The 21,502-nt window shown below is 41.2% G+C and overlaps 1 protein-coding gene across 2 annotated transcripts in view; it reads right to left on the bottom strand.

Annotated features, from left to right (window-relative positions):
• ephb4a (eph receptor B4a) overlaps positions 1-16,420 on the bottom strand; it is a 38,240-nt gene extending 21,820 nt beyond the window's left edge. For both annotated transcript variants that reach the window (XM_029447693.1, XM_029447691.1), the window contains exon 1: positions 15,444-16,420. In XM_029447693.1, the coding sequence (XP_029303553.1) occupies positions 15,444-15,636 (193 nt within the window). In that variant the 5' untranslated portion in view covers positions 15,637-16,420. The remainder of the gene's footprint in view (positions 1-15,443) is intronic.
• Between the last annotated feature and the right edge of the window lie 5,082 nt (positions 16,421-21,502).

The raw sequence follows: 21,502 nt of genomic DNA on the forward strand, positions 1-21,502 counted from the left end.
TCTTCGTTCCTACCCTCACCTATGGTCATGAAGGCTGGGTCATGACCGAAAGAACGAGATCACGGGTACAAGCGGCCGAAATGGGTTCTCAGACGGGTGGCTGGTGTCTCCCTTAGAGATAGGGTGAGAAGCTCAGCCATCCGTGAGAGACTCGGAGTAGAGCCGCTGCTCCTTTACGTTGAAAGGAGCCAGTTGAGGTGGTTCGGGCATCTAGTAAGGATGCCACCTGGGCGCCTCCCTAGGGAGGTGTTCCAGGCACGTCCAGCTGGGAGGAGTCCCCGGGGAAGACCCAGGACTCGGTGGAGAGATTATATCTCCTCACTGGCCTGGGAACGCCTCAGGATCCCCCAGTCGGAGCTGGAGGATGTGGCCCGGAGAAGGGAAGATTGGGGTTCCTTACTGGAGCTGCTGCCCCCGCGACCCGATCCCGGATAAGCGGTAGACGATGGATGGATGGATGTCCAAGTTACTTTCATTGTCTGTTCAATAACTGTGAATGACTCCAGTCAGCTTCCTGTGAAACACTGTATGCAGGAGAACAGGATGTCTGGAAAAACCTTTCCCATAGCACATTATGAAGACACAAAGGCTGTCAGGGACTCCTTGTGCTCTTTGAATATATTTCAACACCAACACTTGTAGTATTTTACAAAAATAACTGCAACGCCTCAAGTTACTAATCTCTGTGGTCCTGTGTAAAGTGAGAAGCAATCACATTTAGCACTTACAACCCACATCCCAATGAAATACACATGAAGGTACAACACAAAGTCTGACTCGGGCTTCCTACTGAGACGAATGTTACAGCTGACGCCATTGTTTAACAATAATGCACGTTAAACTGCCGGTTAAAGATCAGATACTGCGGACAAGCTCAGTCTATTCAGGATGGACTGTTTAAAGCGTCTCTTCAGTCCTTCCGCACTGAAAAAATAAAAGGGATATTTGGATATTCTAAGCTTACAATGTATGGTAAATCCGTTTGTTGTTCCACCATGATTGATAGGAGGCGACAACTTTTAATAAACGATCCTGCATCCCACAGTCTACCAGGAAGTACCAATTTCTATAAAGATATACAGCCCCACTGCCTTTTCTCCTTAGAAAAACATGTTAAACGGCAACACATGAACATTTTAATACAAGCTTATTAACAGTAAAAGAACAAGTGGAAAATATCTGCTGTCATCTATAAATATCTGACTCTTTATATCCTCGTTTTCTCATAATGATTTCAATGATCACTCGATCACGCCCTCCACTGCTCACATAGCTCCTGCTAATTTAATATATTTCCTCAGTGAACAGCCCACTCTCTCTCACGCGCGCGCACACACACACACACACACACACACACACACACACACACACACACACACACACACACACACACACACACACACACACACACACACACACACACACACACACACACACACACACACACACACACACACACACACACACACACACACACACACACACACACACACACACATACACACAATTCATCCCATTCCTGACCCCACTCTCTCTGCCGTACAGGCAGATGATTAAAATCAGTCTAATTTTCTCGTTCCCATCATCTAAGCGACCGGTCTCATGCACAGCACATGTGACTTGACATCAGTAATCATCAAGGTTACACATGCGGCAGGTTCGTCATGATATCACACACACATCAATTACTTATTACCTGTTTCTCTTATACAATCTACACACAAACACGCCATTTCTCCCTGTTGCACTTCAAAACCACAGAGCTTCACCAGCTTTCCAACAACAATCTGAGGCGATAAAGTGGAAGAAAGGAAAGTCTGCAGAGAGGAAGAGGAGAGAGGTGGCTGAGGAGGATAATTGGATGACAAAGTTCAGGCCGGTGTTTTCCCCGCAATTTAGTCTACCTCGAGTTCACTCAAGCATAATTTATAAAAACACCTTCATAATACTCCGGCTGCCCCGTCTCCACCTATGACATGCACACCTGCCTGTTTCACATGCTGATTTCTTTTCTTTTTGAAGGAGAGGAAAAGAAACAGCACCCCCCCCCCCGAGGCTTGATAATCATTGTTTATCACCGCTCTATCATTACGGTTTATGAGGCAGGATGGTGAGTGTTTGCATTATGTGCATGCACAGCCTTGCCTTTCACTGAAGTAGGTTGAGACTTAAGCTCCGTTAGAGGAAGCTGGTGTTTCCACTACAGTCTTACAGTAGCAGCGGCCACCCACCGCTCAAAGATTGCCCAGAGGAACAATGGAAATCCGTCACCGGGCCATATTTAACACCCAAAACAAACAATTGCACAGTAATTACAGTACAATCATCCATATTAGGAGATAGTAGAGACGTTAACTGATATTGGCACTGGCGAGAAGAATAAGACTGAGCCTTGGAATTAAAATTATGGAAACATTTAAAATATGTGTTTTATTTATAGATATTATAAGACTTTTCCCCCCAGGTAAAGATATTGAGAGGCAGGTCTGAAGTAGGTGTTGAGATATTAGAATAAGCATAGTATAGTTTGTATTTAAATAATTAAACCATGTCGGAAATACACAGGCAAGGTGAAGGTATTGAGCTTTCTGTAAGAAAGGCAGACAACAATAGAGGGTGTTGTACGGTTTTCTTTTGAAATGTAAAACCTGACCCTGTATTTTTCAGAAAGGGGGGGGGGGTCTACAAATGTTATACCCTTTAAAAAAATTTTTTTTTTTAAGAACAGTCTTCAGGTTTTAGACAACTGACGAGAGCAGGACCGGTTTTTCACTTTTGTGTTCATTTCTATCCCTGCGTGTCCTCTCCCTCTACACTTTCTCCGTGGCTTTGGAGTGTGACAGGGAAATTATAGGCCGAAGAACATTTGCCCTGCTTCAGCTACAATTAGACCTAATTTTAATTAAAGAAAGAGAGTGTCAATTACCCTCATACACCTAGAGAAATAGAGACAAAGGTGAATAGGGATAATGAAACAAGGGGAATGTGAGAAGGGGAAGAGGTGTTAGAAGGGTTCACATATGACACATGACAAATGTATTAAGACTAAATGTGCTCGTCAGTGTGTTTGCCAACATTACAGTTACGTTCATCAAACTACTCGTCTTTAACATGAAGCCAACTTGGTGTCATTATGCATTTCTGTATGCTCAATACTTCCTTTTTTCCCCAACATACAATGAAACTATTGACATGAACCACAAGGGTAGCCTAATTATTTTGAACATAGACAACACTGACATTATTTTTGTGTCAGTGAAATTTGGTTTAAATCATTTGGTTTTAAAGTAATTTGATTAATACAAAAATTAATACCAAAAATCATGAATTGCTAAGCAAATGAATCTCATCCGCTTGCATAACATTTGTTTGGTGGTTTGGGACTTAAAGCTGCTCCATATGACATTTCATGATAGGGGAGTACTATCCTGCAGGTACAACTCAGAACCTCATGCGTTCGAGGGGAAACTGCTCGCGCATGTCTTGAAATGTCCAAAGCCAATTCCCTGAAATCTGACTTAAGGGATGCTCTACATTTAAATGAAAGGGAATCGTTCAACATGTTGAGAAGTGCGCTATAATCGCATCTTTGCCAAGAGTTGGATAAGAAAATGAGTTCCACGCTCACGTCTATACCGTTAGCTAAGCTTATGTTAGCACTGAAAATAGCCAGCCTGGGTCTGATCCAGTCGTGCTAAGCTAAGCTAACCGGCTGCTGACAGTAGCTTGATATTCATCACACAAACAGGAGAGTGGTATTGTCTAGAAGACTATTCCTTTAAAATAAATCCTTAATTTTGTCTCCATATTACCATGAGCAGATGTTTCCAAGTGAGGCCACTGTTCACACATGGCTAACTACAGGTAACATTAATGAGGTTGTCTGTTTTAACATTAGTTTGATGGATTACAGCTGCTACTAGAAAAGCCAGTGACGTTTATTTTGTTTGTTGGAGTATTCCAATAATTGCTTCACGGAAGATTATCACATTCATTATATGATAGGAGTGATTGTCCTCCAGGTATTATTGAGCACGTTACAAAGAATATTGTTGGTTAATCTTTAAAGATGCTAATTTTGGACGTCCTTGGCACTCAGGTTATCTACCGTAGTGCACATGAAGAATGCAAATGAAAAATGATTTCCCTTCAAAAGCTTTGCAGCGTTGTTTTAGTGAGTGTCGGTTAGTGTGTGCACGTGAACATAACAACTTATGCCCTATTTGTGTGTCTTTGACAGAGTTGTGTCTACTGAGATTAGACCTCAGCTTCCTGTAGTTCCTGTTCCCTTCCTGTCTCCCGGTCAGCTGGAGGGACGGCCGCCAACAACACATCAGACCGTTTAACCCCTCGTCTACTGCATAACAAAAGCCTCCTGCAGCATGTGCTGATGAGCTCAGCTACTTTAAAGGCCGTGACACACCAAGCAGATTATCGGCCGTCGGTTAATGTCGACCTTGTTTCGCGGTGTGTCCCCGCGCCGCCGACACTAGGTCTTCTAGTAATCGAGGTTGCTGTTATAAAGAGTAATTTCCTCTCACACAGACGCAGAAAGAATGTGCGAGTTTGTCGCTGGCTGTAGTCTTTGCGGAGTGTCCAAATGCGACCAAACGTGAGGCGACGCAACAGTCTTCTCTGTCGCCACTAGTTCTTTGATGTCTCTTCGGTGTGTCTGGACCTTAAGTGTGTTTCATGGAGTAGTGAGATGAAAGGAGTAAAAGTGAGATGAAGAAAAGGTGGCAATGTTTGACGTTTCTTCTTTCTTGTCTGTAGGGACGCATATCAATGCGTGTTGGGGTTCTCTGTCCCAGGAAAGGATGTGACCTAGTTAGAGAGGGAGCTTCATACTGGACAGAAACCAAAGATGCGACACTGCTGTGAGTGAAACAGACTGACCCAAAGCACTGACGATTAAGTACAGATCATCACAGATTCACTGGACACAAATGTCCCTAATGCGTCTCAGAGTTCTTCATAATTAATTCCCTACAACACTGAAACTCTTTTGGATTTCTAGTCGTTTTTGAGCCGAACATATGTTCTGATCCCTGGGCTAATCACCTTTGTTAAGCGTAGCTCGGTGTTAAATATGAAAACATCTGTGTATCATAACAGAGGGAATGATTTCACAAAAACCTTCTCTCTGGGGTTGGGACACAAAACAAATGTTGATTAATGCAGGCAAGCACCCAAAGGTACATCTACGATTCATTGCCATTTCCTTTTAATTACATGTGGTAAAGTGGAGGGGAAAACTGTTGCATAATTCAAGTCGCACAAGTTCAAAGCGAATATTTACTTTAATCACAGTGGTATAAAAAGTTTCGACCCTTGCATTAAAAGCAGAGAAGGTTAAAAGGATACGAGACAACGACTGGGTCCTGTGCCTTTTTATATCACTGCCTACGAGTAATGAGGTTTGACCTGCAGTGTCAACTGCTGAACAGCACTTGTGCATCTTGGACTCGAGCAGCTTTTCTCCCTCAGACAAACAAAATCCACACAGCTGTGAGGCCAAAGATAGACTAGACGCGAAGAGACTACACCAGATGAAAAATGTACATTATATCCAGATAGGGGACATCTATGAGTGTTTGAAAAAAAGTTTAGAGTGTTATTATACAAAGTGTTTGCTGCTGGACATTTGCTCAACAGGAACTGACTAATATTGGCAAAAAAATAAAAGACATTTTAAACATTTAATTCAACAACAGGCAAGAAAAGAAAAGAAAAAAACATACTTTTGTTTAAGTGTTAATCGCTTTCAACGCCTTTAAGAACTCAGAGCTTTAAACACATAATTCACTGCACTCTCTCTCATACAGTGCGATTGATTAATTGCTTGCTTTACAGCATATTTCAGCTACTTTGGAGTATTGATCTGCCACTGAGTGAATTTACCTCCCGCTACTTCCAATTATGGGCACCACTTTCTCAATCCCTCTTCAAAAATAACCCGCCTCTGTGAAAAAGTGAAAGGCTTCTTGAGAACATTGTTGCAGGCTACACAACTCCCTGGTGGCTTCCTGATACAGAATCATATAAGGAGGAGGAGGAGGAGGAGGAGGAGGAATGAATTACAAAGGAAAAGTTTAAAATATCAACTATAGTATATTTTAAGGAGGGTATACTGCACTTTTTAAAACCTATGCTTTTCTACAAGCCATGCCATCTTTAAATAAAAAACATACAAACAAAGACAACACTTGACATGAGGGGGGCAGATGTGTAATGTCATAAGTCTTTAAAGCTACTGGATGCCTACATTTCCCTCTGGATCAATAAAGTATCTATCTATTTATTATTTATTTATTATTATTCTCAGATGACAATGAAAAGAATTCACACGCTTCTTAAGTAAACTTTATCGACTAAATGTCTCTTTTTCCAACCAATATTCAACATTTTATTGTATTTCTGTATCTATTTTAGTTTCCTACACTTTACCCTACCTGCTGCTGTAGATAGGAGGAGGGAAGTTCCTTGAAATGTGGGTCACATGTATTGATTAGTGTGGCCAGACACATTTATATTCATTATCATGTAGCTACATAGTAATTGTTCAGCTGGAGTCTGACTGAACTAAGGGAAAATTCCTTCACTCTACAAATATTACTTCATATTACCATTTTTATTTAATAAACAAAAAGACATATGGAGCACGTGCAAACATGGTGTGACGAGGAATGCCTCATTTTTGTGAGCATTTAATCCTACAACTTGTGCTGTACCTTCCTCTGTGCCTTAAAAAAAACGGGTTTTAGAGACCCGTCATTTTCACATACCTTGATTCTACAAGATTGAAAGGCAAGTGCCTCAGTAGACAGATGTGGGCTGCACAGGATGTTTTACCACTCAAGTCTTTTGAAAGACAATTTCTTTGATGACAGGCTTTCGAGGCATGCATTTGGTGAAAGGTTGTATTTTGTCGAATGTCGTCGAAGGCTGCTTTCTGCGGAACTGCAGAGTAGAAGTGAAGATGAGCTAAACAGAAACTCAAAGACATACTCATCCACTTAGAAACAATGTTTGGATTTGGGTAACGGTACTCATTCAGTAATAAATTGTAAAGGTCATCTATCATCCTGGGACGAAAATGACTATAACTACGATAGAAAGCTGTCACTGTGTTTTTTTCCTCACGAACCAAATTCAGCTCTGACAGCTTTATACAGACACTTCCCTGCTCTGTGGCTGGGAGCTATCATACATCATCACGCTGTGGTCAGAACTGCCCTCACTCTTCAAACCAACTAGCCTCAAGTTGCAGTCTCCTTTATAGAAGGCTTGAAGGCAGCTGATCGTCTGTGAAGCCACAGAGCTGAGCTGTGTCACCGCAGCAGAAGCACCATGAGAGAGTGCAGGCTATGTGTTTGTTTTCAAACACTTTCTCAATCCTTCAGGAGGGTATTCATTGTCCTGTTTTCTCCTGCCCACAGGAGAGGCCTGAGGTCAGGGTAAGTCATAGACTGGCACCCCTGCAGAGCGGACACTTTTGAGGCCCGCTGCGCTGAAGTCTGGGATTATCCTTCTAACCAGCAGGAGACTCTGTGTCTTTCAAATAATCAGACCAGATAGTTTGCCAGTTAGAAAACTACCGGTATAGATTAATTATTAGAATAATTGCGCCTTGTGGTATTTAATCATGAACAGAAAAGACTGGGATCAATTCCAAAATGTTGTTATGTGTGTCACATACAGGGCCGGGATGATATATTACCCTATAGAATTTTCAGCGGCAAAATTGACTCCCATTTGTTAGAGCGAAAAAAAGCATTGAAATGTGAACTTTTATCAACCAACATATGACAGGTGACCTACCTTTTTTTAAATCTAGATTGATGAAAAACCCACATAACTCTATCTATCCCTGTGATGCATCTAACAAACTCTCAATGAGCCCCACAAATGTCTACTGCTGTACTTATAACAGAATGTTATCAAAGCCTTTACTAAAGCAGAATCTACAATCCATTTTTTTGGGGGGGGGGGGGGGGGGAAAGAAATCTTGAAGAACGCACACACACAGCTTTCAGTGACTAATCTTCAGTGGGGAAGTGGACAGCTTGAAGCTAACAGTGCAGACTCCAGCTAAATAAACCATCTAAAGATTGACACATCTAAGTAGAGATACAAGAAAACAGACTCTCTGCGAGAATTTTCACTTGTATTCTGACACGCTTTTACATATTCAAACATCAACAGTCGCACTGAGAGCTAATTCTCTTCATCAGTCTATGCATTGCTCCTCTAAATCCTGCGACTGCGTGTTTGTGTGGCGGTAACCGATATACCTAAAATAAAGATGGATTCATCTCTTTCGCTGTGAAGCCATTTGTTAGAGTGCAGAGAGCATAATTTTCCTTCATCCGCCAGCCACATTATGTTTTCAGCAAGGGGTGAATTCAGGAGTTCAGGAACTGAATTTCAAAACCACAATCTTTCTCAGAGATTTTGTCTAATCTCGGAAAAATTGACGGAGTTTAATAATACAACGACTCTTCTTCAAATGATTGGATAGAGTTGAGCGGAGAAAGCAATCAGTTATCATTGAAGCAATGGTAATATGCAAGAACACAAGGGAAAGAAAACTTTGTGTGCAGCAGTCCTTATACATAAGATAGCAAAGAAAGGTGTTTAATGCTTCTTTAACTGCGCTGACCCACTCCTATTTGGAGCATGACTCTCTCTTAACACTCTTAGCTGTGTGCAGGCTGTATGAGGGCAGCTAGCGCACAGGAATGTCTCTGGTATGCCATTGGTTCAGTGCGGTATATGAAAGCAGACCCTGGGAGACATACTGAAGTCCTGTGCATGCATGAAGGTGGAAGCAGAATATTATGCACAAGGGTCTCTAGGTTGATGTCGAAAACCAAGTGAATTGCATTTTAACTTAAAACGGGCATCAAACACGAGATGTAGGTCAAACTGTGACGCAGGGATGAAAATATCCCAGACTCAAAAATCGAAACCAGCCAGCCTGATGGTGCATGATTCAAGCTGAGAAATTTTTACATCAAGGTTGCTTTTTTTTTTTTTTTTTAATCAATTCTTCCACATGTAGCCTCAGACGGTTTCGCCACCAGCCCCCGTGTTGCCTTTTCCCCCCTTGAAGATTTCATTCTATTTTTGAATGTAACGACAAAAACACCACAAGGCACAGGACGACAATGGCACGTAGGAACGCTTCACTAAAGATCTCTTTGCCACACAATGCCCAGTGTTCCTCTAACAGCTGTGATTGGTGTGCAAGATAAATGAGAAAGATGGACCCGCGATAAATAACTCCATCTCATTTGTTGTCTCCTAATTAAAGGCTTTTTTAATCCCTTTCTTATAATCACATATTCTTCCTATCGCATATATCTCACATATCTGGCCCCAGGTGTGTCTGATTACAGAATGCAAATAGGCAATATACATACTTTGCTCATTATGCAGTGTGCAGACGTGCACACACTTGCACCCTCCTTGCCCTCTCTGCACTTGCTCATTCTATTTCGTCGACTCATGCCGGTTTCCCCATCTCTCCTTGACTCACTTCAAAGAGAACCCCCATCCCTCTAAAAGTGCCATTCTCCTTGGTGCTTATGGCTGATAGGCTGTGGCCTCATTCCCTCTCTGCTGCAGCCTGTCCCCATTGTGTCCCACTCTCAGAGAGGAGCGTGTGGGTGGAGGACAGACTGGCTTTCCAAAGTGAATGCCTGACATGGATGTATAGGCTGGGGCTGTATCCTCTCATCGAGCTAAAATATCATCCACCTGCAATTCCCGGCTGCCATATGCATCCTTAACGGCGAGAGGGGGGAGAGGGCGAGAGAGAAAAAGACACGGACTGAGAGTACTTGTGACACTCGGATGATGTTTAACTCTTGAGGAAGCTAATCATCGGATTGAGGTACTGAGGATGATGGGCTACAGGCTTTCAGAGAGGGGGGAGGTTGCTTTAAATGCAAATCCCTTTCTTATAAAAATCGGTTCCGTTTAAAAGGATTTCTGGGAAACGATCCACATTTCCACGGCAGGGGAGACAGTCAGCAAGAGAAAACAGCATAGCACCAGTCAAACATCAAGGAGACAGAGGACGTGGAAAGAGTAGCAAAAGAAAAGGCTACATGTCTGTGAAAGAAGGGATTGAGGCTCAAGTAAGGCCTCTTAGATAAAAACATCCTTTCTTCATTTGAGAGTGAGTTTTAGGTTAGATTGAGAAGCATTATGCTATTCATCATGCTAGTTATAACACGGAGGAGTTAGGAGGTGAAAGAATAAACAGAACACAGATTGTGTAAGAAATGTGAGAATATTTTAGGGGGAGGATGTCAATTTTTCCTTCCACATAACGCTAACCACATATCAGCAGTTGCACAAAATATGAGCCTTGAATGTTTCAATTGCGTGTGAAATGGTGAGTGTTGTATTTGTTTAAGGCAAGATACAGCTGTGCTTCGCTCTCTGCTTCCACCCAACCAATCAGCAGCACTGCACAACATTTTCAGTCTGTGCTTGTGGGGAAATTTATTTATCTTTGTCAACCTACTCACATTACAGCACGGGCATTTCTCCGCTTTTAATGAATCAAATAAATATGGAGATATTGTTTTTAATTTACAACACGTTTTAAAATCATGCAACTCAAATGGAAATGTGAATGTATTACTCCAGTATCTCATTACTCCCACTCGGCCCCGGGCGCATCTACTTTTAGCTGTGTGAGCTTATCGTTCAAGACGTTTCATTTCAAGCGCAGAATAAAAACGTTAATGTCAATTATTTTTCTTTAAAGGCCGTGACACACCAAGCCGATGTCGGTCGTCGGTTAATGTCGGTGAGCGTCTGTCGGCCTTGTTTTTGCAGTGTGCGCCGCAACGTCGGCCCATTCCGGCCCTGCCGACTGTCGGAAAAATAAATCACTTCCGATTGGCTGTTCAGCTTTAGCGAATCAGTGTACGAGAAGAGAAACGGAAGTGAGGAAAACAAACAAACGACTAAAGCCAAGAGGGCACACACAGAAGGTGTATACTCTTCATCTTCATCTTATCTGAATACTAGATTTTTCATGGCCATCTGGAATAAAGCAATTGAAGACCAACTGATCAGCATGATGAAAATGGAAGGAAAACGCTATTTCCTGTATGTATATACGCAGTCCGAGGTCTTGCGGTTGCCTCATTTGAATGACGAATAGACTACCACCGCCTGCTGGTGGGGAGAGTTGTTGCCCCTTACGCAGGCGCAGTATACGTACGTGCTTGTTGGCCGTTGGCTATAGTCGTTGAGGTGTGTTTAAGTGCGACATTATGGCCAAGACAAAGGCGTCATGAAACGACACGGCGGGCGGCTCCATCGCCACTAGTACTTTTATGTCGGCTAGGTGTGTCAAGGTCTTTATGTTTGCTTTGGTTTGAGAAATGGAACAAACCACTGCTGAGTGTAAAGTTTGCGAGAGACAGTACGACACCCCTCCTTCCATCAGCTGAGGCTAAAAAAGTGCAGTCAGTGATTTTCACCCCATCAATAAGTCGGGCTTCGGCTAAACAAATCACGTTGGCAGCTGCACTCTCTTGTTGCATACTATTTGAAAAGATGATTTGTAAATGGAAGGAGGTAACAGCTGCAGTAACACTTTGCAGAAGCAGTATATAGAAAGATGAATTTACAACGCTGTAAAATGTAAGTAGAAGCCTGCCCGGCAAAAAATAATCAATTTTGCTAAAGAGACACCGTCTTTACTTGACAGCAATGTTCAGCAGACAATCCCACATCAATGTCTCAACGTTTTCTCCACCATAACTGATTAGTCAAGTTGCATGAACACATGTAGCAAGAGCCTCTTAGTGCATTTCAATCCACCGGTTTTTATGAACATTTATAATTTCCCCTTAAAGAACAAACAGTTGAAATATTGTCAAAAGGTTTTTAGGCTCGGTTGAGGTGAAGAAATCAATAAAAACTAAATGAAAAAAAGTGGAATAGAAACAGACTTAGCAAATCAATCGTGACATATAGGAAGCATGAGAGATATTTGTCACTAAAGCTTCCACTCCACTCGTCAAAAGACGGAAAATGGCGGCAGACGAAAACATCAGATTGGTGTGGACCAATGAAGAGACGGTCCATCGTCTTTTACACTTTGTTGTTCGTTTGAGCTTTGACTGGTGCTCTTTTAATTTTGCCATCTTTGTTGTGTCTTCTTCTTCTGAAATGATTTAAGGCACTCGACTTGAGAATTTGTGCCATGTGTTTATCTTGATGCAGGTATGTAATAATTGCATAACAGCAGTGGATTAAAATGTCATCATAATTAGCTTTTTCTTTTGCAGATTTCCTGTACCTTTGGTTAAAATGTGCCTTACATTTGGATGGAAACTTAACTATCGATATTAAGAGCGACTGTAAAGCTGTTACACTTCAGATGAGCACGTAGGTAATTCAGGAGCAGTAGCTCTCAAAAACACCTTTAAGCCACGGAAATGAGACAGGACAGAATAGACTGTCGTCCACCGGGGTGGAAAATTGTCCTCTGAGTTTAGATGAGTGCAGACAAGTTTGCATCACTTCTGAAAATGATGTTAATATCATTTAAGCTCTGGACCTGAGCAGGTGGAAACAACAGCAGTGCATTTGTCACTGACTGCATCTTGCCATTGGTAAGAGAGAGAAACTGTATGTGCAAGGAATAACGAGGGGCAGGGAGGAAAAACAAAATGGGTACTTTACAGGTTGAGCTCTCGTGTGGGAGGATAAGGAACAGTTATAGCTTACACTTATATTGTCAAATATGTTTTCAAATTGCAGTTGGGCCACATTAGTGAGATTTAATACTGGATAAAAAGCGTATGCCTTTCTTCAGATGAAGGCCATGGCTATACTTTTCTGTACATTTGTGTATTTCCAAAGCAGAGAGGCAGAGGCAGAGAAAAAGTGTTGGTTTTTTCCGTGTGTGTGGACAATGCGTGTGCATTCTCATTTCTAATTTCCACTCAAAGCTGTTATTAATTTCCAGCCAACGTAATTATCTGATCAAGGAGGTCTGTGTTTTAATCTTCGTGGAGACAGAAGGATAAAAGATCCATGCGCTGAACGAGCAAGTGGTGTGTGTAAGTGAGTCATTTATCCTTTAGTTGGAAAAGGAGGAGAGATTTGGCAGCAGTAAGCTTCATCTACCCTCCCATCAGTTCATTACAGAATTCCCTACTAGGTGGAGAACAAGGGAGAGGATGATCCAGAGTGTGCTGGCAGAGGAGCGGGCCATTACCCAAGACATGGAAACCAGGCATCTTGTTCACACTTGGTGAGACACAGATGGTCTGGACTCAGTCTGCAAGGTGCTACGACCCTTCAGCTCGTGTCTACATGCCTGTCCTCCACATCAATCCCGTGCTGCACCTGTTTGGAACCAGCATTTTATAAACATCAGCAAAGGGGGAAACAGAGCCAAGTCGACTTAGACTCTTCTTGATAACAAAAAGAAAAAGGGGACATGTTTGATGATTCTGCCACCAAAAACCTGCTGGGCATTCACTTTCCACACACAGATCTGGAGGTTAAGAATCTCTTATGTCCCTGAGAAAAAGACAGAAGGACAAAAACTCAAGAGTTGAGTCAGAGGTAGGGTCCCAGCTGTGGACCTTGCAGCCCCAGCTGAAGAAGAAGCTACAGTTCCTCTAATAGTCTGATCCCTGGCTCCCAGAAGAACTCTGGCTAAATGTTAAAAGTCTGGGAAAATCCCAAACTTCTCTCTTAAAAATAGTCAACAACGTTTTCCCCCGCAAGAATTCAGACTCTCAGTAGCTGCGGTAATTTAACATCTTCAACACCCTCCACGAAAGGGCATTCAGTACCAGCGGATACATGGCGTCCAGGCTCGAGCCAGAAGCAGTTGACAGATTCATGTTCCTGCCACAGAGTATGTGAATTCATGCATGTTCATGGTGTTCCTGTTTACAGCAACTATTGATTGGAATGAACATACTTGGGGACAAGTTTCATTGTTAAAGTTAAAAGTTGTTTTTTTAGTCACAAAACACAGAGCGTTGGAAACTAGTCAGAGAAATGGCTGTTGCATCGGGGTTTTTTTTTTATTAAGTCCAATTAAGTATATGTGTCCATTCTTCTTCACAAGTGAGGGACGATGAGATCTAGAAAATATGCCTGTGTGCTACAATGTAACCTTAAGCAGCTGTGTGTAAGCCTTAAAACAGTACCAACCAAGAATAGCATGATGGAGAAAAGAGTAATCTCTTCACAGGAATACAACAGCATCCAGCCTACACAGCAGTAAGGCACTTTAAAAGAAACCTGCGGTTCAACAGCTCTTAAAGAAACCCAATTGTGATCCTTTGATCCCCAGTAAAACAAAAGGCCTATTATTTCCAAAAAACATTTTCTATCAAAGGTTTTACAGAAAGTTGAAACTAAGTCAAACCAGTTTTCACTTCTCTCCACAGATCTGAAACTTCTCCATTAATGTCACAAAAAGACAGAGACATGGCAGGAGATTGAACATAAATAAACACCCAGGCCTTCTAGTTGATTCTAATTTGTCAATGTGGCTCACTAAGGCTCAGTCTTCCACCCCTGCATTAAGCCAATTATCCAGACACCGGCCCTGTTGTTATGCTGATGATGCTGAGCTATACTTGCCTGTAAAACCACACCATTTGAAAGCATAATTTCCTTTAACATTATGACAGCTCATTTCAGACTATCTTGTTTTTACCTCCAGGGTTCACAAAGCTGTTCCTGGACAAATTGCCTGTCAAGTTTGTTGCCAGAAACTAATACACATTAAATCATGATCTAGAATATATATTTGATACGAAGTGTTTGATATTTTCTCCTAAGAGATAAATGTGTCACACAGATCTATACGTGAACCCACAGAAAATACCATTGGCCCCATTATCTTCAATGCACTGAATGTGTTATTATTGATTTTAGGGTGAGCTGGTTAACCTTTGGATGACTCTAACTTGAAAACAAACAGTGATTATGTCTTAGAAATGCACTTCCTTAATTAAGATAGCAGGAGAGGAAACCAATATGTGTTACTTATTTGGCAACATGGTGGAAGTAACTATTTAAAAATGTAATGAATAGCCCACTGAAAGAAGAAGAAGAAAGGTAATAAAAAGCATAATTAAATGAACACTTTCATGGTGACAGTACTATTAGGGATTAAGTCTATGCCCTCAACATAAAGTACTTTTTAAATCAGTGAGGTTGCAGCCACATCCTGCCATGACATTTCTATGATTATTCCCCTGAGATTTAGGGAACATTCTTGCGTATCTTTGCATGGCATGTTCTTTAAAATGTCTTGTGGTTTTACTGCACTCCCTTTTGGGAAGGTACAAGATGTAATACCAATTGGTAATTTCACTCAGCCATGTAACCACAGAGAACAAGTCCAGGCAGCATTTGAAGGAAAACTCGAGACTCACCTTCCTCTGCAGAAACCAGAAGAGCCCAGTCCAGGAAGATGCACCCCAGCAGGACAATGCTCGTGTATGTCAGCTCCATGGTGGTGTTACTAAATAGTAACAAATTAACAGACTTCTGTTTTGTCCTTGAATTAAAAATCAAGTGGCACTGGCAGCTCGGCTGTGCACTCACCGACCGCAAACCAGTCCGCATTTAAAGTGGACTTCAGTTCAGAGCGCCTCACACACGGTGGTCAAAACACCGCAGTAAAAAAATACACTTTAGCTTCGTGCGGTTTCAGTCTAATATGAATATAAAGCACGTTTTCGGACACAGCTACTCGAATAACAAGCGGTCAGCCTGGAAACTTCTGATAATTGTCCAACTTTGTGTTGTGGTGAAAGTCTGGGCAGAAAACAACAGTCAGAAACAAGCGTCAGTGTTTCAACTCTTCTCCCTCCTCAGTCCACTGTCAGCACAGGGGGTGCATGGTCCAAACTTGTTGTATCCTCGGCTTTAAAAAGCTATTTGTGCTCCACACGACTTCTCCCAAAATCTCCCCCTGAGCTCGATGACCGACCACGCTGAATCCGCAACCAGGGCACCTCACTGCATGTGTGTTAGTTGCCGAGATAATCCTCATTATCAGTCGGTTCATACCTACTTCCACATCTTCTCGTCATGATCGGCAAACATGTGTTTTCCTTTTTTCTCCTTAATTAAAGCACCATACTATTTAGGCTGCGGGGGGAAAATCCACTAAAGGTGGTGGGGATACTGCGCGACACGTCTAGCCTGGCCTGGATTAACAGGCAAAAATTAGACTGATACTGGGGTGAAATGTCTAGTTTGTTCTCCGGATAAGTCAGCGAGACTGGACGAACAGCCTATACTAAAAGTTGTGCGCTACAGTAGACCGTAGGGCTGACTACTGTCCGCTGGTCATGGAGGACTTCATCGCCGCATCAAACCCGGAGTCCAATGGCACTAGCAAGCTCCGCCCACCACCGTTTCCATAGCAGCAGATTCACGAGCACGCGATAAAATACAGAATTTCCGGAGGGCTCCTTCAAAATAAAACCAAAATAAAAAACAGCTGGAAATGAAGGATTAAAGAAACGTTTTGATTTTGTTTTTGTGTAGGCTATACATACTCAGACTATGTCTACAAGCCTGAAAGGTAAAATACTAGTATTTCTTGTTGTATATTTTTAATTTTATTGTAATTTTGTAGTCTAGGCTATATGTAATTGTTGACTTTTTCAGTACTTTACCTGTATTTTCTCTTAATGTGTTTATTGTATGCACCAAAACACCAAGACAAATTCCTTGTAAGTTAAAAAACTACTTGGCAATAAACCTTATTATTGGTACTTGAGGATTTAGTGCCTTGCTAAAGGGAACCTCGGCATAGCTCAGGAGGCAAACTGGAACCTCTCCAGCTACAAGTCCACACTCCATACTTGGTCAGTATGGGGACTTGGACCAGCGACCCTATGGTTCTCAGTCAAGTCTCCACAGACTGAGCTACTGCCGCCCATACAATTGATATAATAATAATAACAACAATAATAACAATAATAATAGCCTTTATTGATCCAACATATTGAAATCAACCTGTCACAGCAGCAAACAGAATTAAAAGAAAAAACAGATATATAGTGTCATTAAGGAATACAACTGGAACAGCAAACAGTCTTTATACACCAAAGAGCAATTGAAATCAAAAAGGAACCATCCATGCTCTAAATACATCACTCATACAACTATATACTATATTTTTCAGCCCTTGTACTTGTTTGTGTAGATTGGTAGAGTTGAGTATGCATTATATATCCATTCAGATAAACCGATTGGTTATATATACTCAAGGTGACTCGCTACATAAACACCACCGAGGCACATCTACTTCAGAAATTCTTCATCCTTGCACTTATGTAGACTATAGCACTGTAGCAAAGTCACCTATCTTGTAACTTGCTTTCTAATAACATCAGCAAGGTGTCTACATTTAGGTAGACTGATACTCTGGTATAATTTCACTTTATTTAGCCAGCACTCTTTGTTCTTCTCACTGTCTCAAATTCAGGTGGCGTCAAACCCAAATGGAGATCTCTTGTTTCTTTCCACATTAAGCATGGTACAGGTTAGCTCTAAGCTTTTATTTTGATGACATATTTGCACAACTTCCGGTGTTTACTTAGATTATTTCTGAGTGTCTTGACTCCTAAACAACAATTGGGTCCGTCCTGTCTACAAGTAGTGGCATGCTGTAACGTGCCCTCTCTAGATGAAACCTGCAGGTAGGTGGTGGTACAATTAGCCCAGCCACTCAGTTGGGTTCAATATCCCGATGTTAGCCCAGTTAGTAGGGAAAGCAATCAGATGGTGTACTCATTCTTTATGCTGATCAAAATCAAGTACATCTCTACTGAAATGTGTTTGGTATAACTTGTAATGACTTAAAGAAACCTCTGCCGGGCTGACAACTTCTGGCACTGGGAGGTCTCCAGTTGAGGTAAAATAAGCTTAAATCTGCAAAACGCAGATAGACCAATTTAGTACATCACCTGACTCATGATGCAACCCTCCTGCCATGTTGCCTTTGGCAGATAAGGCTGTTTTCTTGCAGTGTCATGAAATAATATAGATTTTGCATAATTAGCTCTTCTGGCATTAGAAAAAAGATATCATGCATTTGCGCCACCTCACTGATAATTCTTTTAATGAAATTGTAAAATAAATGACATTTTATGACATACCTCTAAAATGTGCATGTTTTCCTCAACTAACCATCTGAACACAGCAATATTTAATGAGAACCATAACATTACCGATTCATTACAAGTATTGTCGCGGCCTATTTTCTTATTTAATTAATGGGTGTTTTCCTCAAGGGGAACTGCATAGAAGCACTATTTGAATACGATCTGGGAGAGACAGCGGAATAAATAAGAGAAAATGCAGATTCTAAATGACAAAATGTAAATAAGATATTTGCAATTCAATCTCGCTAACAAGGCCAGACCAATGTTTGATTTTTGCAAGGCGAGGCAAGTGTTTCTTGTTATCTAGGTTCAACTTGTATTGTCAACATTTTTCTAATGTCTGTAAAGCAGAATAATTGGGTGAATCACATTAAATTCATCCATCCTATTGACATTGCCACAGGCTGGTGCAACGCTGTATCTCCCAAAAGTATGCAAAAAGGAATCTGAAAATGTACAGGCAGCAAGACTTTGATGAGATCTATATGGCACAAGAAAATGAGATCTTATATGGCTGCTTTGCTCAACATCAATACTTCTAAGTATTTACTGTGAAGGTCTCTTGAAAGTAAGGTACATCAATAGAAGATCAAATAATAGAAACAGCAGTTAGGATTTGTCCTTGACTTTTGTTTTATTCATAAAATAATCTGTGCTGCTTTGGTTGTCCTATGTATGTGTTAACTGCATTGCAAACATCATATGGCCACACATTGTAATTAGTTAAGTCTAAGGTATTTATCCTGACTCTGTAACAATGCCTGCCTGCTTACTTCTGCCACAACTGTCTTTTATTTTCCTTTCTGCCCCATTGTTAATACATGAATGTGTTTTATATGTGCATAGGAACTTAAAACAGCGAGCATAAGGGCTATGCTCAGGGACATTTAACTCACCAAAGCGATCACATTTACTGTATGCAGTGCATGAAATTCTTCTTCATAAGCTTTAATCAGGTTCTCACTCCCAGTACTGGCATGCTGCAGTGGCAGCTTCAACGGGAAATAATTGTGAAACCAACGAGACTGAGAAATGTCCTTGGAGGTTACATTTTTCTGCTTTGCACTAAGTCTTTGATTTGTAGAACCTCTTGTCTGACAAAAGAGCTTTGGGATCAGAGTGATCAATGAGAGAAAACACACCTATTTGTCAGCTGTGTGTACACACAATGCTTTTTTTGGCAGAGGATGTAGTATCAGACACCTGACTGTCATCCTAGTTTTACTGATTTGATTTTGGTGATCCCCCGACGTTTCTTTTACTTCCACCAACAGATCAAAGTTTTCACTTATCCAGTTAAATATCTCAAGGTGTGTACAGACATTCATAACTCCCAGATCAATCCTAGTTAAATGCTGCTGACTTACGTGATCCCCTAACTTTTCGTCTAGCGCCACCACGTGGTTTTACATGAAAAGTCTCAACAACTATTCGATGAATTGCCAAGGCATATTGTACAGACATTCATGTCCCCCTCAGGATGAATTGTATTGACGTTGGTGATCTCTTTGCTTTTTCTCTATAGCGCCATCATCAGGTCAAAATTTCAGTTTGTTCAATATTTTGGTTTGTGTATTTAGAAACCCATCAGCCAATGTAGAGCTAATTAGCAAATATTCGCATGCTAACACACTAACATAAGATTGTGAACATGACAAACATTATACCTGCTAAACATCAGCACGTCAGTAATGACATTGTGTTTGGCATTGTGCTTCGGTTCAGCCACACAGAATCACATGGCTGTATATTCTTAGCATACATACATTGGATTGAGTATTTTGCTCAAGGGCATTTTGACATGTGGACAGGATGAGTCAGAACCATCAATGACCCTGCATCAATGGCCCATCCTCTCTCCATGAGTTAAAGCCACCCTACGAATAATAACGAATACGCTGGAGGCATCCCTTCAACAGACAGTATACATGTCTTTGCAACAGAGAAGGATATATATGATCAGTGAAACTATGTGGTTATGTGTACACAACTTAAAAACATGCCGTAAAACTTGTCCTCAACTTGGAGGGTAATCAAGAGGTTGTGCACATGAGAAAACCTGCCTGCAAAACTCATTTACAACAGCCAAGCACATTTGTTTCTGACGCAAGTATTACACTTACACGTAATATACACTCAGTAGGGATACATGTGGCTCGTATGACGCTCATAAGCAGTGTTATAAGTTGGAGTGGAAGTAAATGATTGTAACTTTATATGAGTTCACTTGTTGTCATCTGTTTATAGGGCTGGTATTGGTGAGGTCGTACATCTTTAGTTTGCTCGTACTGAGTAACAGTGTGTGCCTTACAGTATTCTTTATATAGTTAGTATTGACTCTACCTGTTACAAATGCCCCATGTGAGTTGATACTTATAGATTACTGATCTTACTGTTATTATTGAAACCTCTCTTTCATGGAGCCTGTACATTGGAAACAATTCAATCAGCTCAAATTTCTAGAACATATCTAGTCTTCTTTTTAAGTTTGTCTTTCACTAGCATGCCGCTGACACGCCACTAAAACGGGGGAAATCTTGAGTTTTTGGCCTTTCTCTCATTTCTTGTGAAATTCTGTAGTTGGCTTGCTTCACAAGTGTGTCTCGCAACACAGTATTGTTGTATAATGTTTCTTAATGTGGTCAGATTGCACCCATTCTCCATTGGATTAACAGAAAACGTTACCTTTGTGCCAACTTTTGTTCATTTTAAACTGCACTGCTGTATGTTTAAGTCATTATATCTAACTTGTATTGCTCCGCTAGCCTGCAGAACCATCAATGACCCTGCATCAATGGCCCATCCTCTCTCCATGAGTTAAAGCCACCCTTGGCTGAATTAGTGTTTGTCCCTGTATTATTTCCATATTTCATAGAAATGTGTTTAAAGTTAACTGAATTTTTCTGCATCCTTCTAGGTTGGGACTCGCAGCTATTTGTAATAGTCATAATGGCACAACGCATGCAATCAGCTAAACAGATAAAAACAAGTATTTGCCAGTAGGATGAACGCCAGGAACAACTGGCAAAGAAATACATGTTAACATTCTTTATTCCATGTGCCTTGTGGAACAATGAAGAAACGCCTTTCTTGACTCACAACAGAATCACCAGATAGGCATTTCTATTTCTGAATCGGTCACTACACAAAGACAGAACAAATACCAATGTCCTCCAAAGTCTGTATGTCTGCATTATCTCTTCTTTTCCAGCAGCTTCTATCTGCTCTGTACAGTGTACTCCTTTGTAAAGGTGTATTTTGTGTATTATTCAGTATAAGCACATGGGTGCATCAGTCAAATCATTTAAAAA

The sequence above is a fragment of the Cottoperca gobio genome, chromosome 14 (assembly GCF_900634415.1).
Source record: "Cottoperca gobio chromosome 14, fCotGob3.1, whole genome shotgun sequence".
NCBI lineage: Eukaryota > Metazoa > Chordata > Actinopteri > Perciformes > Bovichtidae > Cottoperca > Cottoperca gobio.